Source organism: Lutjanus erythropterus, chromosome 15, assembly GCF_056507025.1.
Source record: "Lutjanus erythropterus isolate fLutEry1 chromosome 15, fLutEry1.hap2, whole genome shotgun sequence".
NCBI lineage: Eukaryota > Metazoa > Chordata > Actinopteri > Lutjaniformes > Lutjanidae > Lutjanus > Lutjanus erythropterus.
Window position 1 is genome coordinate 36,682,847 of NC_139331.1, and position 12,347 is coordinate 36,695,193.

The 12,347-nt window shown below is 39.3% G+C and overlaps 1 protein-coding gene across 2 annotated transcripts; it reads right to left on the reverse strand.

The window, feature by feature from the left end:
* Positions 1–1,694: 1,694 nt before the first annotated feature.
* On the reverse strand, positions 1,695–11,722 carry txlnba (taxilin beta a). Of its 2 annotated transcripts, none has more exons than XM_084737664.1 (11): positions 11,609–11,722; positions 8,928–9,153; positions 8,788–8,833; positions 8,317–8,402; positions 8,052–8,180; positions 7,752–7,946; positions 7,359–7,478; positions 5,274–5,348; positions 4,427–4,519; positions 3,784–3,879; positions 1,695–3,047 (listed from the first exon to the last, which is right to left on the reverse strand). In XM_084737664.1, the coding sequence occupies exons 2-11, from the start codon at positions 9,141–9,143 to the stop codon at positions 2,124–2,126; spliced, it is 1,980 nt and encodes a 659-aa protein (XP_084593790.1). In that variant the 5' UTR covers positions 9,144–9,153; positions 11,609–11,722; the 3' UTR covers positions 1,695–2,123. The 2 variants fall into 2 exon arrangements, with proteins under 2 accessions (XP_084593790.1, XP_084593789.1); XM_084737663.1 differs by lacking the exon at positions 5,274–5,348 and adding an exon at positions 5,396–5,470.
* Positions 11,723–12,347: the final 625 nt, after the last annotated feature.

A 12,347-nucleotide genomic window follows, 5' to 3' on the forward strand; every position in this document is an offset into this window, starting at 1 on the left:
AGTGATTCAGTTTCTTATAGCTCAATGATAAAGTTAAGGAAAATGGTTCAGGAGTAAAACAAAGTATCACAGCAATGGATGTTTCCAAAACCTTGAAATTGTCCAGAAATGTCCTGAAATTCAAACCTCAGTCACCTCATTCAGATGGGATTTGAGGAATATTGTCTCCATCCAGTGGCTGTAAGATTGCACTGCACCCTAAAGTGAGACTGATGTGAAACCCTCCAGCTGTGGAGGAAACAGCTCCATCTAGTGGAGAGTCTGCTGTACTGTATCATCAGGAATATACTGTTTACAGGAAGGTGATGATACACTTAATTTACAAATGGAGCCTGTGTTTGTGTCAAACATTAACATTGTATTATTGTGTTAAACTGCAGACAGATTGTTGAACCTGCGATGGACCGCTCTGGTAGACAACACTACAAGTTTATTATTTTATCTTTGTGAGGACCGACCTGAGTTTTACACCTTAAAATGAGGACACTCTGGAGAAGTGAGGACATGTTGTAAGGTCCTCACAAGGACTGTTTCAGGGTTAATACTTTGCTTTATGGTTAAGGGTGCAGGGAGTTCATTTAGTCATTGAGTGTACTCACAAGTACAAAGCTATGCGCTGTCTTTTTTGTTTGTTAATTTCAATTTCATTGTGCTGTATTCTAATTTCCGTTTATTGTACCTTAAAGTGAATTTAGTTATCAATAATCCTGTTCTGCATTAACACTGCATGAATCCCAACTCTCGTTTTCCATTCTAGTCCAGCCAGGGGTCATATTTAATTTAATCTTATTACATTTCAGAAGGGACGCCCTCAGGTTTTTAGCTGTTTTTGACCTAAACCAGGTCTCACTTTCTGGTAGTTCACATTTTCTAGTCTGCTTCTGTTCTGGCTTGGCAACAAATTGTGCCCAATTATTGCCACTGTCCTGACTCCTTTGCTCCAGCATCTTCCACTGTGTTCTTACATATTGTCTGACCTTTTCTAGTTAGATTAGATAGACTTTATTGTCCTGAAGGAAATTTGTCTTGGACACATGCAGGTTTGAATGTTTCCATGCTGACTCTTTAAAAGGTTAGTGACCTCATGCCAACTGTTGTGGCAAACACACCACTGTGGTGCAACACGGAGACATCATATGTACTGTATGTATTAGAATTTGCTGAAAAGCCGTACTTTCTCTTCAAAACTTTCCAACATGTGCTTCTTTCTCAGAGTTTGCTGCTCACTTTAGGTCCCAGCCTGATATACAGTACAGACACAAGTATTGATTGTTTATTGGAAGTTTTTATGAGGTGTTTGTTTAAAACTTTATATCCTTTAAGTGAACTTCATCAGTTCATCAGTTCAAAGTGGTTTTGCAGGCTACCATTTTTTAAATATCTGGGCTGAGTGAATAAAAAAAATGAGGTCAGTGTGCAGGTTGACCGTGTTGCACATGTCAATATTCTAGTGATTCTCTCTGACTAATCACTGGTCTTTCATTCCACCTTTTAGTATCAGCTTAGTTAATTTGGAACCTCAGCTGAGGTAGATATAAAAACATTGTACTGTCCATGATGTGTACCCAGTGAATCAAATCAAACCTTACCACGTGGAAAGAAGACATTAAAGGACAAGGAACAATGTCAATGAGGGTCCGCACAAGTATATCAGTAAAAACCTTCCATGTACATAAAAGAAATGTTGAACAAAATAGTTTTGTCCAAAAATCACTTTATTGGAGTTGTTGCAATGCAATGTGATTTCTAGTTTAAAAGACACGTTGCAGTTTTACTGGCATAGATACAACCGATGGTTTTGTTTTTCTTGTTTTGATTTATATGAAGCACTTTTGTTAACACTGAAGTCAATTAGACTTCAGGAAGGTTTTCATTCCCTCAGTTGGACCAAACTAAATGTTCGTTTAGACGTTCAAACTGTAAAATACAGTCGCTTTATTTGTCCGCCCTCATCTGGTAACACTGAATCTTGACTTCAGCTGCACCAGTTTGGGACAAACTAAAGATTTTACAAAAAGTGCAAAAACACTGTATGACTTCAGCTAAGAACACGCACACACTATTCCCAAATAACACCACACACACACACACACACACACACACAAACCTGCACATCCTAAACTTTAGCTAGCATTCTTGTTGTTCCTCTTCTTCTTTTTCTTTGGTGTTTGCTTCTTAGAGGAATCAGCAGTCGTTTTAGGTGTGTTTTTGGAGGGTGGAGCTTCTTCTGACTTGGTTGGTGCTTCTTCTGGTACTTTTACTGGTTCAGCCTGGACCTTCTCTTCTTCTGCTGCTGGGATCACTGGTTTGACCTCAGCAGCCTCAACAGCGATCTGAGCCTCTGCTGCCTCTGACTTCAGGTCTGTTGGTTGATTGATCTCGACTTCCTCAGGTTCTAATGTTGTTACTGGTTCTGCAGGTTGCTGCTGGATTTCCTCTGGTGGAACATCTTTGTCCTCCACCTGGGTTTCAGCTTTTACTGCTTCTGCTTTTATGTCTGCTGGTGTTGGAGCTTCTGGTGGCGACACAGCTGGTGTTGGAACCTCCTCAACTTTCTCTGGCTCTGGTAGAACTGTTTTTTCTTCTACCACCTGCTCAGGGACTGGCACCACTTTCTCTTTGGCCTGAGTTTTGGTTTTGAACTGGAAAAACGCAGAAGCTAACACATCTTCTTCAGGTTCTATCTCATCATTGTGCTCTTCTTCATTGTCGCTGGGTGTGACCAACAGGGAGGCGGCAAACTCCTGCAGCTTGGCCTGCTCTTCCCTCAGACGGGTCATGTCCTCTGTTAGGACCGGGTCCTCCTCCTGGATCTTCTCGACCTCCACAGGGTTCAGTAGGGCAGATTTGTCTTCACCCTCAGTGTCAAGGGTGTCCTCAGCATCAGACCTGCCAAAGACCCTTGATGGGATGCTGGCATTCGTGCTGCGAACTTCCTTGATCTTGTCGTAGAGGATGACCCTCTCATCCTGCAGGGCACGACACAACTTCTCCAGCTTCTGAATCTTCAGGACGAACATGTCGTACTCTTTGCTTTTCTCTGTCCTCTGGAACAGAAGGGCAGAATGAGAGGCAAAGAAAGTGACAAAAAATGAGACAGATGTTTGTAATTTTCTAATCCCCCAAAAAAACAACAAACAGGAAGTACTTGCAAAAACTTTGCTCTCGATTTTGAAATAGTAATTTGAAAGTAGACTTCTGCTCAGTGTCAGGATCCTGCATCACATTGTTGGGGCATTTTTTGCAATAATGACCTGCTCACTGTACATTATCCCTTACATATTGTCTCAGCACATTGTATGAAATAAAACATGACAAGAAATAAAACAAAATATTACAAAAACATTGCAAAATCCTTCAGTCTGCATGTCGAGGTGTCCCTGGGCAGAGACACTGAACCCCAGATTTCTCCTGATGACTGTCGTCAATATGTGTGTGAACTGGAAAAGTTGTTTTAAAAAGATACAAAGTTTTATGAAGATGTGATATTGAACATGAGGACTGATTCAATAAGTGATTTGAAGACAGCTGTTCAAATGTCTTTCCTAACACTAGAACTCCTGAACAGAAAGTTTCCCCAACAAAATGAGATGCTACTGCTGCTGGTTTACAAGAGTACAGTTCAGTTTTGGTCTGTAAGTGCCCTGAGATCATTTCTGTTATGATTTATATAAATTTACTTGTCAGAGTCACTGTGCTCCTTATCCAATTATGATTTGCTCAATCTATCAGCCTGTAAAAAGAGAAAAACAGGAATTTTAAGCAGCAGCATCATGAACATACCTCTTCAATCATGTCAGTCAGAGCCTTGTTGCAGTTCTCAAATCTTGTCTTCCACACATTCGACTCTTTCTCCATTTTCTTCATCTTGTCTGACATCTGAAAGGGGGGAAGAGTTTAAATTTTCATTGCTGCACTGACAAGTGAAAATCTGAAAACCCTTTTTGACATTTTACAAAGTCAGACAAATGTGTGCAGGAGAAACTAGACAAATGAACAGGCTGAAATCGAGTTCCAACGGGATAGAACCCCCTAGAAGAGTGGTGAAATAAGACAAACTGTAAACTGTAAAGATGAGATAATTCTCCTCTTCTGTAATAGTACTGGGTCAGTTTCATATTTCATCATTAAACTTATTTCAGTTATTAACGACACTTTGTTTTACTAGCTTGGATTTCCAGACTTCTCATAGGTGAGATTTCAATATAATGATATAGAACTTTTATCAGAAATAATGAGTTATTATCTCAAAATTAGAAACTTTCTCAAAAGAATTTAAAAAAACAGCACAAACAAAAACAATAAACACTGGGTGTTACTTTTAAACTTTCTTGAATGGTCATTATTTTTGAGAAAGTTGTTCATTATAATGATTAGAGGAGCTTTATTTACACCAAAAAGATTTTATACAGGGGTCACCACCTACATTTTCCATCTCCTTTTTGAAGCGGGCATAGATTTCGTTGCTTTTGGCCAGCGTCCCCTGAAACTCGTCAAACTTCTGAGCGTAGAGGGTCAGCTGTGGACGGACGAAAAGACGAGGGAGTCAGAGTGAAACACAGATGGACATGAGACGAATATCCAAATCTGGCTGGCGAGACACAAATAAAACAACATACTCATGAACACGTTCTCAAGTTCTGATAAACTCAAACAAACTATTTCCTAAACTCACAATTTTATGGCAACAGGGACACAAAACTATCATTCCTCATAGACAGTCCTGTGGAGGTGCATAATTTTATGTTTAAACAGGCGAAGGCTGACTTTTGCTCTAAATGTTGTGGAACATGAAGTATTGGATAATGAGCAGGTCTTTAAATGATTAATTACAAATACCACCAGTCATTAACTATGAGCCACACACACATCTGGAGGCCATTAATCATTCATACCTGCACGATTTCTGCATTCTGTGTTACAAATGAGGGACTTCAGCCTAATATTCACTTCAGACTCAGCAGCTATTAGGAAAATGAACTTGTTTGCAAATAGAAACAGGAAAATTGCTGCTTGATCATCTGCAAATCATTCAGATTTCTGAGCACTAATTCATAATTCACCAATGAACTGCATGTATGAAATATGTCAAAACTCCTGAACTTGTATGCACCTGTATTGTGATCAGTATTTCTGTCTGCAGCCTCATCTGTCTGTAACAACACTGACATCTCCTCCCTGCAGGTGTGTGCTACCTGTCCTCTTCCTCTTCCTCCTCCTCCTCCCCCTCCTCCTCGTCCTCCTCCTCCTCCTCATAGTCAGTGAATATTCACCTGTGCCTGCATGACAGTCCCCTGTTCTCTGAGTGTCTGAGCCTGCAGTTTCCACTCAGCAGCCTGAACCAGTAACTGGTTAGAAGAGAACAGACAGAGACACATTACAGACGATTCTTTACCTTCTTCTTCATGGCCAGCTCCTGCTCCTTCATAGCGAAGCATTTCTTTGTTTTGTCAATAGCCTCCCTAAGCAACTATGGTGACAGAGACAATACACAGTCACTCTGGGTGGCCTTCATTCATTAAAATAAGTTTGTGTCAATAAAAAGATAAGCTACGACTGAGAATGACACTTAATAAAGATTTATTAAGGTTGTTTGTAATTAGAAATGTTAAATAATGTTAATAAAATCATGGCACCATTCATACACAAGGCAATTCAAGGTGCTGCAATTCTAACTATATCACAGTATCAAGGTTAAGCCACATTTATGAAATACAATGCATGAAGACCAAAATATTAAATCATATTAAAAGGCTGCAGAAAAAAGCATAATGACAAAAATCTGAAAAATAATAATGTGAACTAAACATTTGAATAATTAACAATGAATGATAATAATCTGTGAGCGCGCTATCAAATTAAACACTGACCCTGTATTTCTGCAAACCATGAGGTCAGTTTATGCTTTAAAATAATGATAAAATAATGATTGGTTATACTTTATCTGGATTTGTGTTTATAAGACTGACATGACACTGTCATAACCATGACACGACATCTGCCATAAATCTGACCAGTCTTTATGAATTTCATCATTACATTCAGTCAGATATGTTATTTTTAATGCAAAGTCAACATTGTTTAAGTTGTCTTTGTTTTGACAACTTGACATTAACCAAGACAACATAACCACATCATAAACATGTCATAGCAGGCTTTATGTGTTAACATCCCATTAACTTGTGGTTGATTTTGACATTAGCTGTCATGAAATCCTCATCATAAAGATATAATTAAGTTTTATAACACTGTTAAATGTTTTTATAATGGTGCCATGAATAATTCGCTCTCTTTATCTCACCTAAACACCATTTGAACTTGACATAAAGATGTCATTAAGTCTTACAAGGCCAGTTTGATGACCAATGTGATTTACAGTTTGCTGATGGACAGGTAGCTCTACTTGTTGCTAAAGCAGCTGCTAACTGTTGATCGCTGTAGCCGCCATTAGCTCCTGCTCAGTTATGACATGTTTATTACAGGTTATGTCATTTCGGTTAATGTCAAGTTGTCATAAAAAAGACATCTCAAACAATGCAAGCTTTGCATAAAAAATGACATAATGACTGAATGACAACAGTCATAAACATTCATTTAAAGACTACTTTATGTTCAGGTTTCATGTCATGTATATGACTGTTGTTATTAAGTGTCATTCTGAATGTAAAGTTTACATTGCGTTGCACTGAAATGTCCTTTTTTATGACAACTTGACCATAACTGAGATAACATAACCTGTCATAAACATGCAGTAGTAGGCTTTGTGTGTTAATGTGTTGACATTACATTACACTTTCATATGTGGTTGCTTTTGACATTGGTTGTCATGAGACCATCATAAGTCTCTCATAAATATTTTCCTTGACTTCAACTAAAGTAATAAATTTTGGATTTTGCTATAACATGTTTATGACTATGTTGTCTTGGTTAATATCAGTGTCATAACAAAGACCTCTCAATGTCAACTTTGCATTAAACATGACACAACTGACAAAATGACACAAATCACAAACATTCATAAAGACTGTTCATGGTCATGACAGGTGTCATATCATGGTTATGACAGTGTCATGTGAGCCTTATACACACCCCTTCAAGTAAAGTGTTAAAACGTGTTTTGATGGAGAAAAATTTCTAAAATGTGGAGGATATAATTTAAATTAAGATTATATCGCAAACACTTTTTAATATGTTTTATATTTATCTTGTTTTCTTGTTTTTCAGCATGTATGACCCCGTGCATCTTTATTATTCACAAAATAAATAACGTCACATGCAGCTGTCACTGAATGATCGCAGTTAAAAGTCACTTCTGTCTGAACGAGGTGTCTGATAGTTCTCAGTGTGGTTGAACTCACATATTCTTTCTCTCTCTTGTGTTTCTCTTCGGCCTCAGCCAGCAGAGCGTCGGCCTGCTGCAGTTTGGCTTCAGTCAGTTTCTGCTGCAGGTCGCGACGCTTGTTGATCTTCTCCAAACTCTGCAGAGAGAAGAAGAACCTGAGTCTGAAACACATCTTCCATATTCTTTATTTCATCAGTTATTTTCTCCGGAAGTTGTACTTCTTCAATCAAACTTTTCCATTTTATAAAATGTGGGGTTCTGTTTTTTCATACCCTTTTGTTACTTGGTTCAGTGGTGTGATTCTCATGATTCTCAATAAATAATTTTCATTTAGACTCAGACCAGTTGGAGGGGTTTTCCAGTGATGACGTGCTTTGTTGACCTTTGACCTTTGCCCCTTCCTCCTTACCTGCTCCCTCAGCTCGCACTGGTTCATCAGACTCTCCAGTTTTTCGGTCAGGTTGGTGTTTTCTTGGCACAGTTTGTCGTTTCTGGTGCTGTGCTGCTCGATCTGCACCTGGATCTCTGTCAGCATCGTCTGGAAGTGGTTCGTCATCTCCTTCCTCTTCTCCTCATCCTCCTTGCAGCGCTTAAATGTCTCTTCCTGGAGGCAGGAGGAGGGAGACACACCGAGAGGTTCAACTTCATTTTATAGTGTCAGATTGGCCTGCAGAACATTTTGTGTGTTTTGGGATGTGAGTCTACACACCCTCAGCAGTTTGTAGTGTCCCTGCAGCTCCCTGCACAGAGTCTCCAGTTTGCTGCGAGCTGCAACGCTGCTGCGACTCTCAGCCTGCAGGACACACAGCTTCTTCTCATCACAGCGCCGCAGCACTGCCTGCACGCACACACACACCAACAATATGAGTGAAAAATGCAGTTCTTGGCATGATTTGTTTTAGACAAAAACCCTGGAAATGTCTCCGCTGTGAAAAGTCTTCATATCTAAAAAAACAAACAAACAAAAGTCTCACCAGCTCAGCGTATCTACGGAGCAGATCCTCCAGTTTCTGTTCTGGAGAGGGGAGCTTGTTTAGACTCTGTCTGATCTGAGACACTTCTGTAGAGCGAAACAGAAGAAGAAGAGTTCATTATGTTATAGCCTGACAGTAGTGGAAGAAGTACTCTGGGCTAGGATGCACCAACTGGTCTTTATTATGCCTGGTCCAAACTGGTTTTAGCTAAGATCAGTCTTTAGAATGAACTTGATGTTGTCTACACCAAGCTGACTTAAGCATAGTGTGAACTATGTCTGGAAAATGCTGGAACCAGTGCTTTTGGGGTAAAAGTCAGGATATTTTGACCTATTGCATCACTTTTTTTAAACATATGTATCCTGCACATGTCTGCCAACTGAATGGATGTGCAACACTAAATTAAAGGAGTATCACTTACTTATAGCATCACTTTTATAGCATCACTTTTATAGCATCTTGCTGTCTTACCTTTCTCCATGGCTACAGCAATGTCTTCTTTTGCCTCCTCTGACAACTACAATCACAAAAATATTAACTTTATTTACACTGCAACACGTCAACAGAAGTTAGAAATGAGTTAACAGGTTGTTTGAGGTCACCTGACCCACCTGTTTGTCCAGAGCAGAGGCTGCAGAGCCGTGGGCGCCGATGATGTCCTCCAGCCGTCTGCCAAACTCCACCATGGGGTCGATGAATTCATCACAGGAGGAGGAGGAGGCAGCACTGCGGGCTGCACCCTCAGTGTGGTCAGCGTCCAGGGAGGAGGACGCTGCTTCAGGCTGGGGGGGCACCAACACCTCGGCTGCTTTCACTGACGTCTCCATCCTCAGAGTTCTGGGAATGACATTCGTTGTGAACACATGAAGAGTCTCATAAGCACACTAGAACATTTTGCGAGATAAATAAAACTTAACATGTGTTGGACACTTGTGACGTGACACCTGTCATTGTTTTGATTTGTTTAGATTGGAGTCAGTACAGTTCTATAGACTCCCAACCAATATAGACGTCTCTGTGGACGTCTCATTTTATCACTTTCACTGACATGAAACGTGGTCAGTGTTTGTATTTAACAGGCAAAATATCTGTCAGCTAAATCCACATTTGGTATTAATCTTTTAATTCTCACAGCAGTCTGTCTGCACATCTCTCCTGTTATTAATGGAACATGGATTTAAATGTAGGAGGATAATAAGCCTCCTGTGGCGCCTCTTTGGTTTTATGTGCACAGCTTCTGTGGGTCACTGATCAGTCATGTTCACACAAAAAGTCTGATTAGATAATAAAATGGTGCCTTTAAAAAAAAAAATCAGACTTTGGTAGTTTTTATTATTTTAAGATCAGGAGAAAGGATCAATCCTTGGTTGTCTTCTATGTAACAGTTACATGTGAGAGTCAGTGTTATTGCATTGTATAACAAAGATTATGAATGAACTTTAAATTTACTATATGACTTTGATCCTGAAGCATCAGTGTTAGCATGTTTCTTCTGTGACTATGACTGTGTGCAAAGGTTTACATCCAATTCAAAAACCTATTATGGAACTAAATGACGCTCAGCTTGTGGTGCTCATTTAATCTTTTGTGTGTGTGTGTGTGTGTGTGTGTGTGTGTGTGTGTGTGTGTGTGTGTGTGTGTGTGTGTGTGTGTGTGTGTAAATATATCCAGTGTGTCCAATGACTGTTTGTCCTCACAGGTCTGTCGCAACATGACGGCTGCCACCGTTATTGTATCTGTCAGGTTAAAATTAGCTGTCTGAGCCACCCAGCCCCCCCTCTGTCACACACACACACACGCACACACACACACACACACACACACACACACACACACACACACACACACACACACACACACACTCCAGAACACACCTGTTATAGTTCTGTCTATTCTGAGAGCATCCAAATATGGTCAAAGTGCCACACACATATATACTGTGTACACACACACACACACACACACACACACACACACACACACACACACACACACACACATATGATACTAAATGTGAATTTGTGTGTGTTTATGTTTACCTCCTTCATATCATACAACCCCCCCCTCCAACCCCCTGAAAAGAAGTTCTTGCTGTAATGACCCCCAGAGGAAAAAATCAGGCTCCACCCACTAAGTTACGCAACCAATCACAACCCCTCCTCCTGCATTTCAAGCTGTCAGCCCCTTCAAAATAAATAACTTGTGATAATAATAATAAAAATGATAATAATCACATCTCTACCTGATTAATTTGAACTTAAAATGTGCTTTCAAACCCTAAATCATAATCAACAGGAAGTGGACAAAATAAAAAGACAGATAAAGTGGTGCATACTAAACTAAACTAAACATTAATGAGAAGAACTGATGTGTTAAAAATGATTTGTCACAATATTTGTGTTTATGAAAATATTTTATATACAACAGATGCCAAACTTTTTAAACAACTCAATATGACGACTGAAGAGAACCAGCCACGGTGCACCGCACACCTAAACTATGTTTTATCAGTCACATGACATTAAACACTTGGTAAACATTGTAAAATTCTCATAATTTGATTAGCAAGAAAATTATTTATGCTTAGTAAAGATTGTGTTTGGGATGAAATACATATGTTGGTTACATAAGTTCAGTTACATTACATATATGATGTAACTCAAAATCAAAAACAAGCAGCAGACTTTTGCAAGACTTAATTACAGTAATAAAATGTTAAAAATCAACAAATACCAGTCAGCAGAATAAAATAAAACAAACAACAATCTTTAATTTCCTTTTAAAAATATGCAAAACACAGTTTGTCAGCTGTAGTTTTCAAGTCTAATCTAGTCTCTTATTATCAGATTTATAAATATATAGCCTTAATATGTGAGATTTATCCTTCTGTTAACGTAACATTACAGTGTGACTGAAAGTTTTTACGCAGTGAAGTCAGGACAGATTATTTCACTGTGACTTCACACAATATTTACAGACACTGACAAAGACAAGACTACTTGTTGTGTCATGACGGCAGCCATGATGGTGGCTCTACGTGAGTTTTAACATGTTAATTACATGATAGTGACTCAGCAGCATGTAGGCCAAACTCTAAACCAACCACATGGCCATTTTAATGCCTATAGGAAATAATATATATATATTTTCCAAACAAATCTAGTCAAGGAAGAAGAACAAAAGAAGCAAAATCTGATGCTTCTATTTCTGAACTTTGACCACAACACAACATGAAGGCAAACACACACTTTACTGGAGATTTATTGAAGAGAAATAATTGAAAGAGTCTTACCAGGATCAGTGGAGTGAAAGAGAGGAGGTGAAGAAGAGACAGAGAGAGGCAGAGGAAGGAGAGAGGAGGAGGAGGAAGAGGAGGAGGGTCCTGCTGACGGGACAAACGACAGCTGACCCCCAAAATAACCCGAGAGCCTCAGCTCACACTCTGAGGCCACATGAGTGTGTATGTGTGTTTGAGCTGAGACAGTGTGTGTATGAGTGTCTCCTGTCAGTGGACAATAACAATGATAACAATAATAATAGTAAAAAACTTCAAAATCAGAGCTACAAGGTGTTTCACACAATAAAATGAAGCACCTACTGCAGTGCCAACACAGCAGCCTGATTCAACCAGCAGAGATCATCATTAAAGGTTTTTGTACAGTATAGCCACAGTTTTTTTAAGATGCATACAACAGTAAAATGATAATGTCACCAAGTGCTGAATTGTTATTCAGCATTTCCCACCATTCAGTCAATGAATACTTATATCTGACATGCTTATGAAGGATAATCCAGGACAGTCCTGCAGGTCCTCAGGCACGAGTCGTTCCAAACTTACCCAAATCTTAAAAATCACTGGACAGAGGCAACATGCAAAGTTGTCAGAAAAATAGAAAGCAGATTAATAAATATGTAACTGGCATAAAACATTTAATTAGGTGTGAAGAGTAAAGGCAGACAATGAAGAACCAGTGAGGAAGGATGTAAATCGGCAGGTTAGATGGGGCAACAGCGCCCCCTAGTGTCCATAC